At 42.0% G+C, this 24,894-nt stretch overlaps 3 protein-coding genes across 7 annotated transcripts in view; 1 reads left to right on the top strand and 2 right to left on the bottom strand.

Moving 5' to 3' along the window:
• The window catches only part of LOC120444557 (homeobox protein 5), a 55,814-nt gene that overhangs the window by 17,200 nt on the left and 13,720 nt on the right, over nucleotides 1–24,894 (bottom strand). For 3 of the 5 annotated variants that reach the window (XM_039624306.1, XM_039624309.1, XM_039624308.2), the window contains one exon: nucleotides 2,371–2,494. In XM_039624306.1, the coding sequence (XP_039480240.1) occupies nucleotides 2,371–2,494 (124 nt within the window). Of the gene's footprint in view, nucleotides 1–2,370; nucleotides 2,495–4,824; nucleotides 5,414–16,812; nucleotides 16,918–24,894 lie in introns of those variants that run through there. The other 2 variants (XM_039624311.1, XM_039624310.1) reach the window with 2 other exon arrangements.
• LOC120444559 lies at nucleotides 6,330–8,015 on the top strand. The gene has a single exon (XM_039624314.1). It carries the CDS (start codon nucleotides 6,330–6,332, stop codon nucleotides 8,013–8,015), a length of 1,686 nt encoding a protein of 561 aa, XP_039480248.1.
• Nucleotides 16,782–17,517, bottom strand: LOC120444561. The gene is made up of 3 exons (XM_039624318.1): nucleotides 17,212–17,517; nucleotides 17,052–17,154; nucleotides 16,782–16,992 (listed from the first exon to the last, which is right to left on the bottom strand). The coding sequence occupies exons 1-3, from the start codon at nucleotides 17,458–17,460 to the stop codon at nucleotides 16,871–16,873; spliced, it is 474 nt and encodes a 157-aa protein (XP_039480252.1). The 5' UTR covers nucleotides 17,461–17,517; the 3' UTR covers nucleotides 16,782–16,870.

Below are 24,894 nucleotides of genomic sequence, written 5' to 3'. Positions count from 1 at the left end.
GTGTGAGTGTGTGTGTCACAGAAAGTAAGCCTAGGTGCATAGGGTTCAAGTTTGTGTGGGGAGAAGTTCATACATACATGTAATACATACATAGATGCCAAAGGATTAACCAATTTGTTGAAGGCAGATTTGGAAAAAGGTTCGTGTAAGTTAAGACAAACAGCAGTGAAGATGAATGAATACGGTTACGAATGAACCCAAATGGAATTTAAAGGTAAAACATCTCCACAAAATTTCAGTAATATGCAAACTAGTTTCCTTTCAGTAATATTCATACTTTTAATATATTTTCAGCTTAAAGACATGTGTAGTGGCATAGTGTGTGCCACAAAGATGACTATCCGACCATCTCGCACTTGTCATGAAAACATTTGGGTAATCGCAGGTACAAAGTCTGGAGAGTATCTGATTGATCACTGGCGCTGCCGCCTTCAACGATGCTGAACAATGCTAAACATTTTTAATGAACTACCAGGCAAACAAGCGGCCAAACTTACAGCAGACCACTCAAATGAAATTCTCGGGTAGGAGTTACTGAAAAGGGCCGCGTACTAAGATTAATTTGATCAAGAAATTAACGGTTGCGTTACTTGTTACATGCATCCCGTGGACGACGAGGGTAAGGGTTAGGTGTTGATTGGGCAACGCCCTGAACCTATGCGATATATATACAAATGGCCGGAATGACATATACGAGTGTATGTATAGGGGAGCTGGCCAGAACTGATTGCGTTCTCAGATTTATGACCGCACATGATGAGCTATAAAATGTTTTATGGCCATGGTCCCTAGTTGCAGTTGCGGTCCTGGGGAACACATCACAATCCACACACAAGCCACCTCAACAATTTTCGCCTTCTGTTGGTCTGAAATTAAATCGTGTGATTTATTGACGTGTGGCCCGCTTCTGTTTTGGAAAATGGGAAAATGTTGTGGTTTCGGGTGAGTGCATTTTCACTTTTTTTTTTTTTTTGGGGTGGTGAAAGTTCCACCTCCCTTCCGTTTCGCAGTTCCAGAACCCCAGAATTGATTGAGATGTCAGGATTCATTAGCAGCCATACCTTCCCTTATTTTCGCTATTTTTCCAGCTAACCGGGGATTCGGCTGACCACCGTAAATCTGCGGGGGAAATCCCAGCCAAACAAGTGGGATAAGCCCGAATGCAGCGAGGTCTTGGTAAGAACGAGGGATAATCCCCGACTACCTGAGCTTAGCCATGCAAATGAATGAAGTTTTCAGGGTCGCTTGGTGAGAGGGCGTGCAAATTGACAAAGGAACTTTTCGCACATTAGGTTTTAAGTGGTCATGTCCCTGTCCCTGGCCAGCTGGAAATTTTCACGCGCACTCGCAACAAACAAAACATCATTTTGCACCTGTTGTCAGTGCATTTTCCAGCATTTGCTCGCTTCTTCTGAACCTCCATTGTCCTGCCTATTTCTCTCCCTATTATCCTGCTGCGTGAGGCTGCGTAGCTCGTGCTGGTCCTTGTATCTCTTCTTTTGGAACTCTGCTTTTCAGGCAGCAGCTGCAGCGGCTCTAATTGGCCATGGTCAGACCCGAAAAAAGGTTGCTGTGGCATCGAGTGAAAGTTGACCCAAAGCGTAGCAAATTTTTATGATTTTTTCATTTTTCTCCGCTGTGAGTTGCTTTGTTGCCAGTTTTTGCAATAAATTACGCACTTTATGCATGCCCCAAAAAGGTTGCATATTTTATACAGTTGCGGCTCTAGTCGAAGTGGGTAGTGTTTATTAACTGACAGATAGTTGATAATAAAACCTATTATGTTCTTTTATAGACAATTACTGACTTTCCGCATACCCAATCTTTCAATCTTTCTGTTAGCTTATAAAAAACAAGATTAATACTTTTAATAAACTTCCCAGCTCCATTGGCATTCCATCCGCTGTTACAGCACCTCAAGTGGATTTCGTCACGCGTTCGGTTGACGGTTGGCAACATCATCAATAGATCAAGTATAAAAATATTCAACAACTGTAGCACTTTCTGTTATTGTTGTTACCGACATTTGGACAAGCCAAGTGGAATGCCACCCCCCACCCACCTTTTCCGACCCATTGTCATGGAAATCGAATGCAAACAAACAGCAGCAACAAACTACTGGAAATTGTTGAAATATTTTCTATTTTTCGGGATACATACTCGTATATTGTTTTGTGAAAGGTTTCGAGGGCACGGCCGAAGAGAAAGAGTCGAAAATTGTAAATTAGATGGCAATGTGATGGCATTTCCTGCAGACGTGTCAATAAACAAAAAACACATCCGAACAGGAGACCTGCAGTGGGGCACTTGAGGTGTTAGGGGTAGTCGGGGGTAGTGGGGGTTAAGTAGTAAATTTATTGGAATACTTACGTATCTGTGAAGTGTCTGTCACTGAGACTGTTCCTTCCGCAGCTAGGTGTATGGCTTTGTTGTGTGCACACTGTGACATTATTACGTAATCTTCTACTGTACATAATGCACCTGAAATCACCACCTGGAATATATAAAAACGGTTTATAAAGTTTTTTCAACATGTGATCATTGAAAGGAAGATTACTGAGATATTCTAAAAGTTTGGAATGCGTTAATTTCGGCTTATGTTGAACCTTCTCTTGCCTCCCAAGCAGCTTAAATGTCTTACCAATAGTTTTAAAAAGTACAATTTATATTCAACCCGTAGCCGTTAGCTGTTTATCATTCAACTCTAGAATGTTTCCCGGTATATGCAATTTCCTCCATTTCTTTCCTCCATTTGTGGCCGCCTTATCGCTTTACTATCTGCCAACCGGGCCATCAATAATTGTATCTATCAGATAAAAACGGCAGAAAGGGACCAACAGCAATAACTACAAAATATCACACCTAAATTGCATACCAATGTTTACACGATGTCACGACAAATACTTTGATACCCTCACAGGCACAGTGCAAACAGAGCACAAAAGTATTTCATGTTGTTTGTTTGCCTGTTCTTCGATTGCCATCTTTGAGTGCCCCCCCTTTTCGACGCCCCTGTAGGGGCGTATGTCGGTAGCCATTACCTTCCCTCACCTGCACCTGCACCTGCCCCCCCCAAAAAGGCCCCTTTGTTCGGTAATTTATCATGTTTGATTAGTTGTCTCTTTGGTATTTTATTACATTCATTAATAATCGTGGCTTTGGTTTAATGAATTTATTGTTTCGCCAGGCGGGCGGCGCTTGTGTTTTACCCCTTTACCGCCGACTTTTGTGTTATTGTGCCAGGTCAGGTTGTAAATCACGTTGGACCCAGATCTACCTTCGATATACATATGGAAGTCAGGTGCTTCTGGGCTTGCCGTGATGTAAACAGGACTTTGACCATGTAATTTTGATCATTTCTGCGAAGTTTTAATTGCATTCATATACGATTTATGGGACCAACTATCTCCGGGGCAATTGTTGTAAAAGTCGGCTACAATGCTAAATTACGTTTTCTTTACTCCCAGCCTTGCTATCTGCAGTTGGAAGATTATTTTTTATACTAGTAGGTGGGCTTAGCTCTGCCCGAGATATCTGAATGAATGAGAGTTACAACGTTTTTTTCGGAGTATTATTGCCCGCCCCCCTTCCGCTGCCACATGTGCCGCACCTTATCTCCATTCATAATTTCATCAACCCAGAAAAAGTAACCAAACTCTTTTGTGTGGGGCCTTGCTACGGTTTATTTATTAGAACTCTGTCGATAATTACAAAATAATGCGTTTGGTTGCCCCTAACCCGTCGAAAACCCCGCAACCCTTGGCTCCTTCTACCACTTCACTTAAGTTCGGTGCCCAACCTCCTACGCCCCCGCCCTTTTGCCACCCACCTAGAGTACCTTGGAATACACTGTGGAAAGTTGTGCATGCATTGCACTTTGAATTATTCTTGTCTGCAACAAATAAGCTTTCAATGACATAGTGAGCACATTGTGATCATTCCTCTGAGCGTACTACTATATAACTACAATAAGTATACTGATTTTGTTCTCAGTGCAGAAGTGCTTGGGAAAATAAAGCGTGCACATTGGCTACGGGAACCGAAACGAGGTTACCCAGGGCGAGGAATTCGAGGCGAGGAAGTGCTCGATAGCATTACAAAGCGAGCGCCTTGATAAGATTTTGAAGCTACCAACTAGAGAGTTTTCGGTGGGGGTGTTTGGCGGGTATGGTTTGCTGTGTATTGAGGAAGTGTTTGGCCCGAGAGCTCCATGTAACTTGGCTAACTCGACGCCCGATAGCCGTGCTTGAGGCTGCGGTTTTCGCTCGAGAGGCCTTGATAGTTATTGTTTTACAGTCTTGGGGGGTTTTGCCATTCGAGTGGCCAACACGAGGGTCGCTCACTAGTAAGGCTCTTTCCCATATCAATCAATTACATTTCAAAGAGCTAGTTGGGGAAGCCATAGCAAACATTAGTTTGGCTAATTTGGGATATGTTTAAAGGGCAGAAATAGATAAAATCTAAAGTGGTTTTGCACAAACTAAAAATCTGGAAATCAATTGATATTTGCTAAGCTAGAATAATTAGTACACAAATATATAATTAAGTTTGAAAACCCGAATTCTCTTCTTATAATATGTAGGTTTCATTTGGTACTTTTAAAGAAAGGAAGGTCTACTTCCTTTAAGCACTTAATCTTGCACTAGCACCAACTCTATTGCTGGAGATTCTGGATTATTCTAGTTCTGGAAAACCCGCTTTGGATCCCCGGTATTAAAGTATCCCAAAGTGCTGTCAAATCGTTTTGCAGCCCATTACAAGCATAATCGAGTAATACCACTTCACCTTCACTTGGCCGGGCCATCGATCACTGGCAATACTCACAATAAAAAACAGCAGTCTCTCTAACTGATTCGACATTCATTCGGCGATTAATGTACATAATTTTAACCCATTTACTGCCGGCACAGAGCAGTAAACTAAAATTCAGAGCTTCAGAGGTGTCGCAGTTGTCGCTGGGTGATAACGTGCTGGCTAACCGATGTGGCTGACATTGGGCAGTTTCGGAGTTGCTGGCCCCGTGTAATCAGTTGACCGATAGCCTGTCCCCTCTATGTAATATGTGCAGTATTCTGGGCGCTGCTATTCTCTATGTGCGTTCAAAGCGAAATGAAATCGAAACTCATTGCTGGCCGACAAACAGAGACACACACACGTGCACACGTGCACACTCGCGAATTCACACACACGCGATGTACTTCCGCTTTGCGCTTGCAGCAATAGTAAGCATAAAATAAAATATATACATATATTTCTTGTTTCAATACTTTATTGGGGGCACGTTTCGTTACGTTTATGATTCGTTATTATTGGCTATATGGGGGTGTGTAAATCGCGTATTGCTCGGGACGTTGGCTAAAATGTCGGCTAAAGGCGTTGCGGCAGCGAGACGTTGAACGTCTTGGCAGGGCGATTGAATTATCGAGACTAAACCGAAGCGAAACGTGCGACATTTTTTGGCTTTGTGTTTTTCTTCCTTTCCACACAAGCAGCAGCAGCAGCAGCGGCAGCAGCAGCAGCGACGCCAGCAGCAACATGAACATGAACAGCGGCAGCAGCCACGGCAACGCAACAGCAATAGCAGCAACATAAGCGCAACCAGCAACATTAGTTGGCGCAGCGGCAACATCGGCGGCAGCAACAACAAACACATCAAAAGCGGTTTGAAAACTTGCGCATTTGTTGTTGCTCCCCGTGAAAGTCTGTGCGCGTGTGTGTGTGAGCGCGGCCATTGCTGCTGCAATGTAACATTTATTGCATGCGATACTCGCCCAGAGAGCAGAGTGCAACACGCCATGTTAGCTGACAGCTGTTGCCGTTCGAACCTGTTGGCAGCGGCTCGAGCTGTTACGCAGGGCGCGCTGTTAAACGACTGTAATGTCCAACTTTAAAAATGTTAACTGCTTGAATCTCAGCAAGAGAAACGCTAGAATATCAGTTTTTTCAGAGCCTGTGATATTTGCAATATATTTTTGGAAATTCTTTATTTATCTAAAATATATTAATATTTATTAATATGATTGCATTAAAACAAATATGTAGTAAAAACTTAGTAAAAAAAAATATTTTTTAAAAATATCCTTTTTTTAATTTATTAACTCACATTACATTTTTTGGGCAAGCCCTTCTTAAAGTTGTAACAACGAATCCAATTCATCACTTAATTGAAGATTAATTGCATATATATATTTGACGCCTTTCTGCGTCCCTAATTAATTCTTCATAATAAGTTTATCCAACTAATTACTTCGCTTTATTGAATTAACCAACCGAGGTTACTTCGCCGCCTGTCTTTCTAATAACTTTTATTAACCCACAAGCCCTTCGAGATGTCGTTGCTTAGAATCCTTCTGATAATCATATTCTTGAGGATGGTTTTATCCATTCCTGACACAATCGTTTTACAATTGAGTGGTGAACTCAAAATAAAAAGCCAAATTTACATCGGCTATGGAAAGGAATCTCTTGATTTTCCAAGTTCAGATGACAATTACCCGAAATTGGTAATTTTTAATAACATAAGTGAAGAGCTTAAGACCTATTACGACGAACCTGTGCTTCTTATAATACGACTTGAAAAGGATTTTGATTGGAATTTGGCCACTTTGGATGTACTAATATCATATCTCACGGATAGACAATACAATGATATTTTACTGATAGATGAAGATAAAGAAAATACAAACAGCTATATGGATATATGTAAAGCTTACTGGAATGCAGGCTTTTCACACTTGCTAATCTATAACTCGCGTAACCAACTTTGGTCAATAAAACCCTATCCTTACTTGCAGATAAAGCCCACAAACTTGAGAGAGTATATAAAGAACAGGAATAACCGCAACTTGATGGGTTATCCAATGCGAGTTTTAGTTACCAACGATCCGCCTCATTGCTTTGTGGATGAAGATGAACTACCGAATTCTCCGAATCGTTATAAAGGTAGTATAGCTACTATGTTGAAGATATTTGCCGATCAGCTTAATGCAACTTTTCAAGCGAATCCTTTTCCTGAATTTCAACGCTATTCCACCGGCGAATGTTTGCAGATGGTCAGAAATGATGAAGTCGATGCCTGTGGCAGTATCTTCATAAGAACATACGAGTATGCCACCAGTCAACCAGTTCGCTTAAATCGTGTGGTTATAATGGCGCCATTTGGCAACCCCATCGAGAAGTTCTACTATTTCTTCAGGCCCTTTGACTTGTACGTCTGGATCGGTACTGGCATTATCGTGGTCTATATCGCGGTAATGGGTTCCTTGCTCCATCGCCTGCACTTCAAGGAATGGGATGTGGGTCAGTACCTCCTGCTGGCCGTACAAACTCTGCTGAACCGGGAACTATCTTTGCCGCAGTCTTCGCGTGGCTACAAATTGATGTTACTGCTGCTGCTATTTGGCATTGGATTTATTCTGTGCAATTTATATGTGGCACTGCTGTCCATGATGCTGACCACAAAGCTGTACCAGAGACCCCTTGAAAACTTGGCCGACTTGAAGGCGGCCAATGTGAGCATACTACTCCAGAAGCACAATCTTAAACCTAATTCGGTTTACGGAAGCTCGGAGGAGTTAAGGGAGAGATTCCAGCTGGTCGAGGAATCCCTACACTTGGCGAAAAGAAATAACTTGGATCCAAGTTACGCCTACGTGGACTCGGAAGACAGAATGGATTTCTACCTTTACCAACAGAAATTCCTTCGAAGGCGCAGGATGAAGAAGTTACCCAATCCCGTGGGTTACACCTGGGCCGTTCAGGTCATTCGGCAAAACTGGGTCCTGGAAAAACACTACAATGATCATGTGCAACGCTTGTTTGAGACCGGATTGCAAAATAAACTGGTGGATGATGTCCACGAGTTGGCCGTAAAGGCTGGCTATCTGCACTTCTTTCCCACCCAACCGCAAGCCATCGAGCCACTGCGACTGGAGGACATAGTGATGGCTGCCATGGTCTTGGGCGGCGGACACGCCCTCGCCGGGATCTGTTTCCTGGTCGAGCTGTTCGCCTAATGGGCTTACACTCAGTCTCAATCGCAATCACAATCACGGGAATGGCAATAGTTCCGGATGGCCATAAAAACGGTTAACACCCACGCAATAAAGCGGAACTACCCCTAAGTGTATCACAATTTAAAGCGATTAGGGTCACAATAAAGCAACAGAATGAGGACCCGCATGCGACATCCGTTGCCAGGACACTCGAAGAAATGTCAAGTATATATTTAAATACCATTTGCTTTCTTTAAATTTTTTAAGAAGATTAAATGTCTCTCATAATAAAATATTATATTAGACAGAAACGTTCAAGAGAGTTTTCTAGAAGATTACATTTCTTGTATGATAAAATATTATTTCAATCAGAAACCTTGAAGAAAATATTATGAAACATCTTAGCTACTTAACTATTTTCTTAGCATTTAAGACTGGCGTTTTTCTCAGTGCACAAGAAGTGTGTCAATTGGATGACATTACTCTACTTCTCCCAGCGGAAGTTGCCAAAAATGCAGCAGTTGATTGAACATTGATTGACAATGGCTCCCGGCCAGGATGCGAAACACAAGAAGGGGGCGCGGTCCACTGGCAATCGATTCATGGACTTGGTTAAGGACGTGGACATGGATGCACAGTAAGTGTGGGTGGGGATGGGTATGGGGAAGTGCCACTGCTTCTTGTGATTCCTTTTGTTCGACGAGACAATGACGATTTGTGCACCGTGAGCAGTCCGCTCGTCGCCCTTTTGTGTCCTCCTTGCCATCCTTGTAATCCGCCGATGATAATGGGCCATTGTCAGTATCGATGTTCGATGTGGACGCCTGATTTCTGATTTCAGATTTCTGATTTCTGATGTCTGATTCCTGACGCCTGCCGATGACGACCAATGACAGGCACTTGGTTCGCTGGTTGATTGCTGACGCACTTTGGCACAGACACGGCTTGGATTGAATTGGATTCGATTGCCCCACTGGGAGGCACTTTAAGCTCATTAAAGTCTGGCGAAATTAGCAGCATGACAGTGAGATGATTGGCCGTTGAATAGGTGGCTGTAAAATAGCCGATAATAAGACGGTTTAAAGGGGTTATTTCGGGAAGGTTCGAACTAGATGGGATACGAATAGGGTCCTGGCTATTGCTATTCAATATTAAACTATTGATAACAACAAAACCCACTTACAAATAGAAGGGGGACTTTCATTGTAAAAGGGACACACTACATTTAAGTTTAAATTCAATAAAATGGGGTTCAAATCGTCTTACTATTAGAAGTTGTGGCCCTGAACTGAAAGTAAACATGTGGTCAGCCAATAAGGATTATCTGTGGGGTCGAAAATGACATTTCGATTCCTCCAGTCACGTTCAGTGCTCAAAAGATAATTACACTTTTCAAATGTGAAGTGAAACTAACAGAAACCTTAAGTGGGATTAGGTTGCGATGTCTCCCCAACAGTCGGACTATATTTTCGATTCGGTACAAAGGTTGTTCCCTGAATAATTTGGAGCGACAATTTCATCAGTCTCGTTACTCAGATTCCATTTTCGGTGGGACCCTTTCTTTTGGGCCCAGTTATCAGTCTGTTGCCAACTGGTCAGAGCCGTACAGCAGCTGCTACATTGCGAGTAAGTGGAAAGTCGACTGAAGTTTCGTGAAAAATATTGGCCAAAGTCACGGACCATTGCAGATTGCCGGATTGCTATCGCTGTGACGTCACAAGGAATGTGCTACGCAGATTGCCACCGATTAGATTCGCTTACAAACAACTCGAAGTATGTTAAGTTGTCAAGTGATAGCCGAGGGCTGTTCATTAGCGAAATAAAAGTTGTCAGACGTGACCGTCTCGATGACGATACTTGGCATGTGTTTTGGACCCACTCAAAAGAGCCATTTAATCGATATTTTGTGATGTTTGGATGGCTAACCTCTTGAGATGAACGAGCTGTTTTTTAGGGGAAATTCTATGGAATATTTAATCAGGTGTTTTTCCAGATTACACTAGAACCCGTTTTGATAGCAAAAAGATGTCGTGAAAATGTGAAATTATAGTATATTGATTTCTTATCTTCCGTTCGAACATTACGTTAGAGGTTAAGTAACGAAGTTAAAATGTTTTCTTTAGCCAGTTTACCAGTGACAGCACCCATAAAAAAAAAATCCCAAAACTCAAATCAATCTTTATTTTGGCTCCTTTTCGGAGGGCTAACTGTCAATTTGGCCAATCAAGCGGATACCGCAAAAAGCTAATTAATTTTTTGCTCTACCCATTTGCCGTCAACGGCAGTGGGAAACGCTCATCAAACTAATTGGCCAGCCGACGGCGTGGGTGGCCATTTTAACCTCTTGGCCAACTACTCGGCTTGGCTTTAATTGCATGCGCCGGTCGCCGAGAACCTGCCACAGACAGCCATTTAAAAAGACGCAGCTTATTGTCTGCCTAATGGCTCCGAGTGGGCCAAGCAGCCGTTTTGGCCAGATTCATAGCCAACTCCAAGGCCCGGCCAAAAGCATTTTGTATATTTTTATTTCTTTTGCTTTCCTCTCGCCGTTTACCGTTTTGGCCTTTTTGACATCGGCGTGACAAGCAACTATGCCGCTTAATAAACTTAACAATTTAATTTGCCATTTTGGCAAACAAATTGTTTTGTTACGTTTCGTTTGGTTTCTCTATTTCGAGAGAGATTTGATTAATTCAATGAAGACATAAATACAGTGGTTTACATATCTTAAATTTGAGAAAATTGAGAAATGAACTACTACAATTGGAGGTTTAAAGATTTAAATATGCAACTTTTATACATAGTTCCAAATTATAGATATAGTAAATATATTTTAAACTCGACCTTTAATCCAAAAATATCCAAAAATAAATGTGACTTCTTTGAACTTTTTCGTCTTATCAAGTTTGATTTCGTAAAGTTTTTGTATTTTTGATGTGCTGCCGGAAATGCCAACGTGGCAAACTCAATTAATTAACTTTCAAACGCTGCACTGCCAAATAAATATTTGCACTTGATTATCGCGTTGACAGCCCCATGTGGCTGCGGAACGGGTTGGCAGCTCCTCGCTGGCCCCACTTGAACTTTGAGGCCAACTGCTGACTGACCAGCTCCCCAATCGCCCTCTCCCTCTCCCACGCACAGCAGCCCCACTCACTCGCTCACTAAGCGCCGCTATTTACTGTCAATCATCGCGGCCTTCTTGAGGCGGTGGGTGGTGCCAGTCGGCGGTTGGCGGGCGGTGGGGTGGGGTGGATGTTGGAGTTTGGTGGGGCACGGTATCGCCCAATCAATATCAATGACTGATTACGATTAAACGCGGTGTCCACGCGCTAGTTGGACATTCGGCGAGCCATTTTGGCGAGCCTCCATTTGGCCAGGTGAAAATGCGAAAATGCCTGGGAAATGAGTCACGCTTGGGGGTATCGTGTGGCCTGTAGTTATAGTTATAGGGAAATCTTTGGCAGTTGGCACAGGTGAAAGTTGTTTTCGGAAGGCTCATAAGATCGATGGGCTCGAAAACCTTCAACGAAGCAATTATTCCGCGTTACTACAAACAATTATTTTACCTAAGAGCTAACTCTCTGATTGTAAGATTGAATGTTTTTTGTAGAAGCACTAAAGCCACTTAAAGCCACATTTTACCCAGAATTTTGGTGTTCTTTAAATTAAAAATGATTATATTATTCAATAATTCATTTATCAAAATGTTTAATATTTAATGCTTATGGCAGATACATTTAAAGTAGGTGCTGTGCCCCATTTCTGGTGCCCCTGGAAAGTCCTTGAGAAATATATTTAATTATGTGTTTCCCGTTTTAATTACTGTTTGATGACCGGGCACAATTGTGCCGAGTGCCAGCTCTTATCAGTCAATCGGGGACGACTGGGTCATATCACATACTCAATTCACACCCAGTCTCGTCCGGGTGACGTGCGAATTTGGCGCGAATTTAAAGCGCCACAGCTGGCGTAGATTTATGGTGCGCATAGTGGGGGCCTCATAAAGATTGCCCCAATAGCGAAATCAAAATAAATCGTAAATAAATCGCTGCGAAATTCCTTGCCAAAGATTCCATGACACCCGCTCTATCGGATCGTCTCCAGTGGCATCCGCCGCCTTTCCACGGCGGACTTTGCTATCGGATCGTATATTATCCGCATATATTTATACTTGACGGGCGGACAGCTACCTTATCGCTCGAGCTTCCTGGCTATTTTCGTTTTTGGGCCAGGCTAATGAGCTTTAATTGATTCCCTTCCAGATTGGTTTACGACCACGCCCTTCTATCTGGACAGGATCTTGTGGTTTCCTGGTTTTCGGTTTTCAGTTTTCAGTTTTTGGTTTTTGGGTTTCTGTTTTCGGGCACGTGTCGTCCGCTGGTATCAAGTTTTTCGGGCTAACCGCAAAAGCCAAAAGCATATTGAATTTTACACACATTTGTTGTTACCGAAACATGTAAACAAAAAACCGCAAAGCCAACAAAACATCCAGCCCACACACTTCCCCAGTGCGGAAAACGTGGCCTGCGGCCGATTCGTGTTTGACAAGTAATAAAGGTGATTAAAGCAAATCCAAACACTTGCCCCAGGCATTTCAAATGCCAGTGAATAATGCTCCACTGGGGAGCCTGGGATAAAGCCACGATGCACAAATGGGGGCGGGGGTCGAATCATTTGTTAATCAAAATGCAAATGTAATCAATAGAACGGAAGTGCCTGCCCCTCGACAGACCTGTAATTTGGTTATTGTAGTAAATGTAATAACATAATGGATCAGTCCGGTGAAAGGGTAAAATGAGATGGTTCAACAACAGTGGGTCACACCTGAAGCTTGCACTTTACTGCCGAGTTTATTTACAACTACAAAAGGGTTAGTCACAGCTAAATATAAAATAGTTTCTCATTTTTGGCTATGCTTTAAATTTCATCAAAACATTGAAATACGTTTTTATAGACGGATTAATGCACTTTTCTTTCAAATGTGCGCCACTGTTAGTTGGCACAAAAAGCCGCCCTTTGGGTAACGAGTCTAGCCATGACTCTGCCCCACCTGCGGCTCCACTGCGCCCCCAGTTGCATGTTAAACGGCATGAACATGCTGCGAAGGGTCGCCCGAAGGGTCGCCCACTTTCCACCAATTTTACCCACCTTCAGCCACCTTCAGCACCTGGTCCGCTGGCCTTTTGGCATTTCGGCTGCCATTTTCCTGCGGAAATGTACGCCAAAATGTTTGCGTGCCTCCAACGAGTATGAGAATGTAATATGTTGGAATATATGAAATTTAAGAAAAACAACGTGCCAAGGAGGGCTTTTTTTCCTACAGCAGGGGGTCTATATACAAGAGGATGGGGATGGGAATGGGAATGGGGATGGGAATGACTTGGCAAATGGCGCCGGCAAATGCGTTCATTGAACTGCCAGGGCGATGCAATAAAATCAACAAAAAACACATTTAAAAGGAAAATAAATGTGTGTAGGACAACTGGCGACTAGGAAAAGTTACGAGAAAGGACAGCTGGAGATGGAAAACGGGAACGGGGGAAAGCGGGAGAATGGGAGTGGGGCGATCTAAGACAAACAGTGAGCGGATTTATGGGGTCGCTTTCGGTCGAGTCGCTGTCGTCAGTCGCATGTAAGAAAAAAAAAAAAAAACGGAAGCGGAAAGACGCGAAACTGGCAACTGACACACAAATGCTGGGCAAAAGGGGCAAAGAGGTGAGGGGGAACCGCAAGGGAAGCTGTCGGAAGGACTGCCAATCCTCCCCTGCTATAGCTGCTACACTGAAACCAAAGTAGGTAGAGAGGGAGATTTTTAATTTAAAATTTGAAATTTCAATCTAATTATAGTTCAAGTAAAAGCATTGAAAATGATGACAATTATAGTCATATAGTTTAGAAACAAGTCTGAACACACTGTTATTTAGTCTGTAACAAGGAATTATTTATTCAGTTTACAGCAAATCAGATCCTCACCAAGGCTTGAAATAGTTTTCAGTGCACCTATCCTTATGCGTTCTTCTTGTCCTTTTCTGTTTGGATTGGCAAACGGAAGCGAATTAAGTTGCCTTATGCGACGAAAGGGTTCAGGACACAAGCCCTGACCGCCGAGATATCAAGCTCCTGGGGTGCAGATCGTCCTGGGGTGAAATTGATATGCCGACCCAGACAGATACTACAAGTATATGTATGTTCGAAGGAGCCGCAGATACTGTATCTCGTGGCTTGTTAAATGTGCAGAAAATTTTCGATTTTAATGATCCACTCGGGTATCGGATTTTCAGCGCCCCTAGATTACTTACGACTCGATGGGCGGGCAATCGCTAAGAAATCTGTAATTGCCGCGGCTCATTGCATAAGCGGTACAACACGGCGGATTATTAATATTTGCCAACTTGCCTGTGGAAATTCGATAGGTAATTGTGGCGGCAAATTGCTGTGAACGAAGGCAAAATTGTTGTATTGAATCGATTTCCTAATCTGCATTCACTTTCGTCCGTAAAAGAGATTCGCAGTGCGAGTATTTAATAAAATTGTAATCACAATGTGAGGGACTTCTTTCCTTGTCCACCACGATTAGATTTATTCGGACGCATTTGAGATTCTGATTTTGATATAGAACAATGAAATTCCTTCTGCATTCGATCAGATACTTGCTATTCAACGATGATAAATCAAAATTCCGTTGGCAGTGTGTATAGCAAATGGTGAATACTTTATATTTAGCGGATGAACACGGGAATTCCTTGAAAGAAATATCACTTATTTTTACGGCTAAACACGTCACTTTTAAATTCCACATTCGAGGAGCGTCCATAAATTCGTATTCCCAAAGGCCACTTAAGCTGCGAATCAAAGTTGTCATTCTGCTGGTTTCAAAGTGAAGTTAAAAGTGAGAGTGAACGATTTTCTTGTCAGCTACCCAAGGAATAAATACCCCAAGAATATGAAAATCACCTCAAGTCAGATAGTGAGGTAATCAACAGCTAAAAGCGCGGTCAAGGTCCAGAAAATGAGAGATCACAGATATTATTATAATTGTACCTATTAATAAGTAACTTGAAAGAAACCTGTATTATTATTATATTTGGTATTGCATTTCACTCAAGCTCTCCGCTTTTCCCTTTTGTTTTCTGAAATGGGTGCGTCTGAAACTGTGGCAAGTGCCACGCCCACCTGGCAAAAGGGCCATTTGTTGCGCTTCGTTGCGCGTGGAAATTATGATTTTTGCTTTTGAGAAAATCTCATTAGGCGCTGAAAAAGGATGCCGATTTGTGTAGCCATAAATATGGTTTGCCTGCCAGCGATTTGCAGCTCAACTCTAAACGCCATCCTGGTGCGTACGCGTTACGTGGCGTTTTAATTAAGCTCAGCGTTTTATGGACACTTCTTTAATGGCACCGCATAAATTCTAGAGGAGCAGTCGGCAGCTTGGATCAGTAGTTTTAGGACTCCGCCGACCCCGTTTCAGATCCAGCGCATAAAACGCACGGCAGGCAGTCGGAAAGTGAATTTTATGCCAATCATTAAACAAAGTTGTGAAACCGAACCGCTTTGTATCGGCAGTTATGTCGTTGATAACTTTATCCCCAACTTTGTAGCGAAGCAGAGCGGATCGGCGGAGCTCCTTTCCTTATCGATTGCCTGATAAATGTTTGACACGGAGTGTGAGCTGCACTCGAGGGTGTCATTCAACTCGACTGCAACTGTAAATGTATCTGTATCTGGTAAATAGGTTTTATGGTTCTCCAAAGACGTGCTCATTATAACTGCATGTTAGTACAAACATGGGCTATGACTCATAACTTCAAGAAACATTGAAATGGATTATAATTGTGCTCTCAATTGGGCTTTATATTTGTCACTTTTCTATACGTCATTCATATACATATATAATAGTGATTTTATTTAGAATTAATATTGTGTAAACGGAAGTGGGTGCTTGCGTTATTTCTAAAGAGCTGATATTGTTGTAGAAATGAAATAGTTGCTTGACAAACGTTTGAAGTATTAGTCATCTATCCAAAATGATCCACGTATCTCAAGTAAGTAGTGCAATATGCATAAGGAAGTAAATATAATATTTGAATCACTTGGTGTCACTTTTGGTGTGATTCATGCACTAGGAATGCCACACTACTTACTATATAAAAAATCCTACCAGTTGATTTTAGGTTTTGGATTATCCGTTGATATACGAATTAATTCATAATGAATGCGTGACCATAAGCTGCTCGTGATCAGCGCTCATTTGGCTCATTTGTAGTTAAAACGCTTTGGAAGCTGATTTACTCGTCGAGTTTTTGCATATCTCATGAGCAGCATGAAATCGGAATTGGAAACCGAATGATTTATTTGCAAATGCAACACCGAAATGCACTCACAAAATGAGCTTTTAAGTGGCCGGCCCTCGACTTTCGACTTTTTTTGTTGTTTTGTGTTGACTTCACCCTTTTGGGGGAAAAAAAAACCCGAAAACTCACTGGCAACTGTCACCAAGTGCTCCACATTTGTGTGTAAAGCTTATTAAGAAATGCTTATTCCGCCTTCTGTCTCGCTCTTTCTGTGGAGCCTGCGTCCCTCTCTTATTTTTATCGAGTTTAATGGATTTTTAATGAGTCTGAAGCGGGGCTTTTGACGGCATTTTCGGAAAGTGCAGTTTCATTATCGCTTAATCCTGTTTGCCTTTCAGGAAGAAGGAAGATAAGCACACAACGAGCGTCTCTCGAAAAGGGGGAGTGTACCGACTACAGAGTTCGGATTCGCAATAAAAATATAACAAATTTATTTTATCGCTTTTTAGTTGATTTTACTTCACCTGGTTATTACTTCCACAAACGAATTTATTGCTACTCTAATTAATGAATGTTCACGATTTAGGGATTCGATTCGTTGTCACTGCCAATGGCTCCTTCGCTGGACTCGGAATCTACGTCCAGACCCGTAGTCAACTCACTATAATAGGACTTCACCACGATCAAACAGTATCCGAGGGCAACTTAAAGTGAAAGGTTATAGTTGGGTGAAACATCCAAACATCCAAACACATCAGCATACTTATTCTGAGGATCAGCAAGCTATCCAACAGCACGGTGACGAGGGTGAACAAAAATACCATGTAGTTTATCAACAGCCAGGTTCCGATAATCAGAAGTTTGTTCTGAATTTGGACGTTAATTTTGTGAGAAAATCTTTGAACTGACTCATTCGAACTCACGTAAAATACAGCATAGATCAGAAGAAAGTGGTCGAGCATCATGAGCCAGAACAGGGTTGCAAATCCGGCCACGCAGATTTGGGTGTCCATGGTTCGAAAGAACTCGACCACGTAGTCCGGATATTTGTTTGAGATAACCATATCCCATCCAATGCTGCCCACGATGAAGTCCGCTAGTCCAAAGGCAATGCCCACTGTAACAACGCCATATTTCAGAGGCCAGCAGTACAGAAATTTTCTTAAAACCATGTTTGCTCAAAATTCGTAAAAATGAAAGATATTAACGGAGCTCTCGGTTTCCATTTTGGATTTCGAATCCTTTTATTTAGTTGTCTGAACTTCATCTATTGATGCGGTTTGCAAAAGAATTAATTCGTTGCATACTTTTAATATGCATCTGATAGGACAGCCTGCGATATGAGTTTTAAACATTTTACTCATTCAACAAAAATACATATATGTTGTTCCTATATGTTTTGAAATTGTGCGAAACTGCGACTCGAATGAAAAAATACCAACCGCATAGATTGGAGGGCAAAAGTCCATTTGAAACTGAATCACCTGTCGGTGGTGTAGCGAGTGTCTAGCTAACTGAAATTTCAGTTAGTGGTAGCCCGTAATCCTACACACTCGTCTCTAGTATTTGGCCATCGGTAATTCCGAGAATTCTAGCTCTGTAGACAGCAATTAGATAGACAGAGACAATGCCAAACAAATCAAGTCAAATACAATAAACGCCCTGGCATTTTATCAGCTCCAAATCAGACGTAACATCAGCCATCAGCCATCAGCCGCCGGGGCTCTCGAGTGTCGGGCCCTCAGATCGCCAAGTTTTGGTTTACAACGCAAAAGCGACAAGAAGCGAAAAAGGGTTTGCCGTTTGCCGTTTTCAGTTTGCCTGCCTGAACATTCTTTGATCAATCAAGTGACGCGAAAGCGACGCAGATAGCTGATAACAGATAGCAGTTAGCAGTTAGCAGTTAGCATTCCGGGCCCTCTCGCCTAGTCATGGCTAAAATATTTGGCCAAAGTCTGCCAGGGACTGCCAGGCAATTGCATAACGAGGGTACACAGTCGAGTCGAGACCCAGTTAAGGTCGTTCGCCTGGATTGGTCGATAAGGGAATTCGGCACTGCAAAATGTGCGATCGAGTGGCCTCGAGTACCCGTACTTCAGTCCAATTATCGGGTTGGTATTTTAATTAGGCTGTCTAATCACAGCTCAGATCATCGAGGCCGCACTGTATTAGCCAATCGAGCGCAACTGTACTCCAGCAAAAATTCCCAAATGTGACTGACCTAACTTACACCGATAGCAAACGTGGACAGCGGAGCTTCTCTTTTCATTTTTGGAACCAAGGAACCAAAATAGACCGTTGCGCCGGTCAACTGGATTAGAGTGAAGCTAAACGGATCGCTTTTTAATGCCCCACCAGCGGAAATAACCAAAAATAGCATCAGTTGCCAATGTAAAATATGGTCAAGCTTGGGTATTAAGTATGTGCGGGGCAAAAATAAAAACACAAGGTTAAAGTGCTCTTAAGTACAGTTGAGCTCGCCACGCGTCGTTGTTATCGTTTTATCGATATCGCCGAATATGTTGCTTCAATTGTTAATCCAAAATACAACATGGCATTTGACAAGCGTACTAATTGATTTGATTCTCGTGCCGCTGGGTTGCGCCAACCAAATGAGACGATTGCAAAACCGCGCATATAATCGAAGTCATGGTACCCTGTGAAAACTTTTGAAACTTAATTCCCCTTTTTTCATTTATTTATTCTATCATTTGGAATTAATCTTGCATTTTTTCAATATAGTTTGTTATAATTCGTCTTTAGTTGATTATCACATCCATCCGATGCTATGGTGGAATATTTTTGGGTGCATGGTAAATATTTGGAATTCCTTCGGTACAAATATTTACATATAAGATCCCGTTTAAGCCCTCCATTACCATTTCAAAGCCATTTCGTCATCAACTTTAGAACTTAAGCTCACTGAAAAGCAATGTAAATTCCCTATTAATAAGTTTTGTTTTTGCACAACGGAATGTTTACCATTTTCAACCCATGGAAACTAAAAGAGGTCAATAAAAAACGGCTGAATATTGGCCCAGGAAAAAGAGAGTTGCACAAAAATTGGGTAAGGAAAAAACCAAGAAATTGAGTGAGTCACTAGACCTAAAAACAAGTTCCAGTCTTTTGTATCTGTTGATAGACAAATATAATGCTTCGCAATGTGGAATATTTCGAGAGCCTTTTGGGTTCTTTAGCCGCCAGTTGCCTCACTGATAAGACAAAATGCGTTTTGCAATAGCGGAACAGCTTTATAAGCCCCCATGAATAGACCTATTTTCTGTTTGTCTTCAGTCGACGACGATGGGTAGGTTTCTGGGAGGGCTTCATGTTGGGCCTTGCATTTTACAGGAAATAAACAACAGGCAGTAATTATGCAGCTCAAACAGTGGTGTTTATAACAGTTTTTCAGCCCAGAGACGACGTAGCCAAAACACCAAATCATGGTAACTTGTGTCGCATGGATATGAGGCACACATGCCACCACAGCATATGCCATATGCCATATGCCATATGGCACATGGCACAAATCATCATCATAAACAGCTCGTCGGCTGTCTTTCTTCGCCTGGTTCTGTTGTCAGCACAATCACAATCTCAATCACAAAAAGGCCGCCTGGCGCTCAACTGGCCGCAGAACGCTCCATAAAAAAATGGGGCGGGGATACACTGAGCGGAAGTTTGGGTTGCGATAAAAGCCCGTCGAAAAGGGAGAGTTCTCTGTGCATATAACCCAAAAATTAGGCCCTGATTCCAGCGGGAGCCTTTATACATGCGTTGAAAGCTGGGATGGCATAATATGCGGAGTCAGGGGATCTACAAGTGGGTCACCTGCAGTTGACATAAGCTATTGCAATGACAGGTGGGAGTGCTTGGGGTTTGGGTTGCACAGCAGTGAAAGTGATCGTGGGGGTTCCCCAATTTTAGGGCTGGAATACCGGGAGTACTCTGTACTAGTCGTAAAAAGATTGTTCATTTGAATGTACCAAATAATAATGCCAACGCTATACCATTAAATAATTAACTAAATGTATTTATTTTAATATTAGTTATTACCTCTTTTATAGCATAAAATATACATTTTTATGCAAAACTACTATTCTCTATTTTCAAGGGTCTATGTTTACATATGGCCATTAAGTGCGAATACAACCGGAAGACTCTTCATTGAACAACAGCCATTAAATTCCATTTCGCGATAATTCCGCCCCATAAAAACGCTCCCCAGCACAAAGCTTCCGAAATGCCGAGCAGCAAACAAAAACCACCTGAAAAGCAATCGATTATCACTTTTGATGGGCTGCCAAAAAGGCGCTTATCTAAGTGCGCAAATAGCTGGGGCTAAGCACCCGGCCGCGGCGATGGAATTTCGCTCAGTGCACTGTCAGTCATTCAATGCCGCCTTTATCGACACTGTGAGGGCGCCAAAGGCAGAGAAATGCGTGTCAGATAGAACAGTCCGAAAGGAGCCCCCCCTATCTGCCATTATAACAAATAACAATAATGTGAAAAAATAATTGTGTCTTTCTGTTTGCTCTATATGTCAGCTCGTAGCGCCGGCCAGGTGAAAAAAAAAGCTGCTCCACGAACTCCGGAGGGCCCGTGCTTAGCCTTCCCCATTTAGATACAGATACACAGATACAGATACCCACCGCACTGCGCCGATTGGGCTGTCTGTCAGTATCTTTATATTAATCAATAAGAGCAGCTCCGATAAGATTGCGAGCTTAGTCTGCTGCTGCTGCTGCTGCTATCGTATGGGGCAAGTGGCTGATGGGCGGGGGGAGTCAGGTGGCCGGGGGCGGACTGGGGCGGCAAGTGGGTGGGTGGATATCCTTCGAACCCTGTCCTATGACCCCATGATCACGGGAACCAACTAGCTGTATGCCATGGTATTCCAATACCACACCTTTTTTGGAAGTAAGTCGTTCAAGTAGATAGTAATATTATTTGTGTATTCTAATTTTACCAAATTGTTTACAAATTATGAAACTTACTAATCTACCGTAAGGTGCAGTTCTTAAGTTGAACCATAACTTCATGTGCTTCATTTCTATCAGTGGTCTTGATAACATTCCCGACTGACACTCGCCAATTGATAAATCCATTGTTTGTGCAGCATTTAATAATGTATAAATTATATGGGCTCGCAGAGTAGGGGCAATACTTCTTGGCCAGCTGCCACCAACTAACTTGGCCCACTGTGCTCCATCAATTTCGCGTGCGCCCATAATATTTACATAAAAAAAAGCAAATATTCGCCAGACCAATTTGTTATTCAAAGTAATAACTGCGAATGCCCGCAAAACATCTGCGCAGTAAAGAGGCTATCTTAACGTGTCATTTGTTTTAATTGGTCAGCAGGGTGATTGCTAAAAAAAACAATAAGCTTATATAAGGGCTTGAGCATCGCGGCCCTCAGTTGTCCTAGCCTAAGTTTGTTTGCCTCTTTGCACCACGTTTAGATGATTTTCGGTTTAAACCAGAACATCGATAAGAGGGACAAGCACATGTCTGGCCAAGTGCGACGGTATTAAATTTATATAGGGTGCGCGATTGGCAAATTACTGCTGGTATTTATAACGTTTTAGAGATATGATAGCGATGGATAGGCCAGCAGCGAGTGCTTCTACACCCTCAATACAAAATTAAAAGATGGGATGTTTATCTGTTGGATATCAATTAAAATCGTTTCCCGCCACACGGCATCGATCCCAGGAAAAGTGCAATATTTACCCACACATTAGCAAAGTCAACAGCGGCAGATTGGTGGAACAAAAGGAGGACTTCACTTTGAAAGCGGAAATCGCGGCGTAAAAGTCGGAAAAGTCGGAAAAGCGTTTTACAGCAAAAGCCTTTTATGGCTGAAGATACCAAATCGATACCACAATCGAATGTTTTGCCGGGTAGCATAAATCAAAATCACTGACAATGTCAAGAGGTCTCAACTTTGCCTGTTTTCGAGGAATAGAAACGAAATTTACGACTTGGCTCCGGAATCATATCAAGTTCATATCATATCAAATTATGTCCAGATAGCTCAGACCTCATGTCCACTTTTCGTATCTTTTCGTATCTCAAAGTTGTTTAATCATTCGTCTGGGCCAGCATTGTGTATCCACGTTTCAAGATTGGCAGCTTGATTTCGGAATGTTTCTTCATTTTTGGCATCTAACAATATGCAGTGATACACACAGCACTCCTATTCAAATTGAAGAATATGTTTGATAGTAAGCGTTCTAAGCCAGTGTTAAGTTGTTAAGTCACAAGTATATAGCACACTCAACTTGACCTTTGGGTAACCCTGAAGCTTTGGGGAATCCCAATTTGTGTGACAACTATCATTCACCCCGATACCACCGAAATTTGTGGCATTCTTGAGGTAGCCCGATTTATCAATGCCAGTCAGAGTGATTATGGCAAACACGTTTTTTCGCACTCTCCTATCGCAAAGCACGTTTTTAAAAACGTTTCCAAAGAGCGAAACTTTCCGCTGTTGGCCAAAACAATGCCGATCAAGATAACGATCATCAATCCCAGATATTGAGAATAACAAAAACAAGTTAACTGACTTGGATATTATGGTGGCCTTGGACGGATTTCCATAACGAGAAAGCCCACCAAACTCGAGCCGCCACAAAACTCTTATCTGGTAAATGCAATTAGAGACCGACTTACATACATTTGGCTCTTGGTATTTATAGAGGCAATACCAAGAAGTACGAGTTTATGTTCTGGGCCAGGCGTATATCTTTCGTATACCTTTCCTTCTCGACTATCACCCGCTGCCAGAGGCCCCAGTCCCCAGTCCCCAGTCCCCAGTACCCAAACTCCCCATCTATTGACAATTCAATTAACGTTTTGAAATAATTTCCTGATAAGCGTCGCTGTTTTGGGGCTACGCAACAAGAAGAAGGAAATTAAACAGCACCCAATAATACCCCGGCAGTGGTTAACTTACCAATAAAACAAGAACCCGATCTGGAAAGGGGTGGTGGGGGGCAGAGCCAGGTTATCACTATTTGATCCATAAATGTGTTAATATTAAACCTCTAAGCCTATAGTTATATGGTATGCATCTCAACCTCAATAGTCAATCTTAATCCATATTGAATTTTTTCTAACATGAAGCCCAAACATATACTTTGGTTACTCTAGGTACATACTCTTTTAACGACTAAAATCTTTGCGGAAATGAAGAAAATGTAAGTCGGCTGATATGATCCTTATTACCTCAGTGGAAATGTTTACAAACATAAAGTGAGCGAAATCCCCGTGCTATCTTCTTTTCATTGATGAGCTTCAATGTTTAGTAAAGCAGATTAAATGGCTGGGAAAAAACGACAAAGCAAGTTTGATAACTTTTAACGAACTATTCGGTTAAACCCGCCTAGAAAAATCGTTAATATTGTATTAAAAATCTTACGATTGCTTTTGCAATTTTTACCTGACCTGACATTAATGAAAAATATATAAAATTGCATTAAAATTGCAACTTAAAAGTCATACAAAACTGAAGGCAATTTAAAGAGATCAACAGGGCCCTTGTTAATGGCAGACAACTGAATCTTTTAGATTGGGGATTAGATTTTAAAAATGTTCATGTAAAGTCTTGATTTCGTCACTGATAATGGCGCTTTCCTGAGTTTGCAGCCTGATATCTTTGGCTGGTTTTGATGGCAGTGCAAGTCAACTTTTCCATGCGCATTTGCCTCAACTGGCGCCAATCAAAACCGACGCTATCGAAAGCCCCCAGTTTAGCTACTATAAAAGTGCCGCTAATTTGGCTCTTGATTGCTCATTTATTTGCTCGGCACACGTTCATTGCCATCAATCGCCATCGGCGATTCCCCAGTAAATATATATTAGCCCCTAGGCACTCAGCTTGCATTAGACATATTAAATTCGGACCATCCATCAGCTATAAAGAAGGCTTCAATCCTGGCCACATCGGAGTACTTGGAGTGCATTGAGCCAGCAAAGTCCAGGTTCGACTCTACATTGATTGGTTAAAGATTGAATTTCGGTGAAAGTTTACTAAAACTCACTTTAGGTAAGTAGACAAGCTAAAATGTGTGCAAACTTAGAACGTAAATTTGAAAGGATAACTATTCAATAATATAAAAGGTTTCTTATTTATTTGTTTGATACATAGTGTACAAGTACTAGAGTCCCCTTACAATATTCAAATCAAAATATGGAGAAATATTAGCACTATTTTAGGCACTTCTCTTTCGACCATCTTCACATCCGCCTCAAGTGCAAGTGGAATTTTTCGCAGGTTGATTATTGGCAAAATTAATCACACCGGGTCACAATTTGCATATTCGAGTTTATGAAGGGGTTCAGACAGTGGCAGAGGCTTACGGAATGCCTAGGGCACGAGAAATACCTGAGCGGTACGATAAAAAATAAAAAATAAAAAAATACTCGAAACGCTGAACGATTCAATCAACTACTCGAAGTCGCTGCCTCGAGCCAACTCATGCCAAAATCATTTTGTTGTTCATTTAGAACAAATAAGCAAATACTTGCTGTAAATAACACACTGTGGCCTCATGAAAAAAATTGAATGGAGCGGCAAACGGAACTTGGCGAAGACGTCG

The sequence above is a fragment of the Drosophila santomea genome, chromosome 2R (genome assembly GCF_016746245.2).
Source record: "Drosophila santomea strain STO CAGO 1482 chromosome 2R, Prin_Dsan_1.1, whole genome shotgun sequence".
In the NCBI taxonomy this organism is placed as follows: domain Eukaryota; kingdom Metazoa; phylum Arthropoda; class Insecta; order Diptera; family Drosophilidae; genus Drosophila; species Drosophila santomea.
Note: the sequence above shows the minus strand (reverse complement) of the source record. Positions and strands in the feature narration are given on the sequence as shown.

Bases quoted from the DNA above. Each gene is read 5' to 3' on its own strand.
- LOC120444561 (XM_039624318.1), bottom strand. From the start codon at position 17,460: ATGGTTTTAAGAAAATTTCTGTACTGCTGGCCTCTGAAATATGGCGTT. The intron at 17,155-17,211 runs GTGAGTTCGAAT...GTCCAAATTCAG, and splicing joins TGATCTATGCTGTATTTTAC to AACAAACTTCTGATTATCGG. The intron at 16,993-17,051 runs GTATGCTGATGT...TTTCACTTTAAG, and splicing joins CTTGCTGATCCTCAGAATAA to TTGCCCTCGGATACTGTTTG.
- LOC120444559 (XM_039624314.1), top strand. From the start codon at position 6,330: ATGTCGTTGCTTAGAATCCTTCTGATAATCATATTCTTGAGGATGGTT.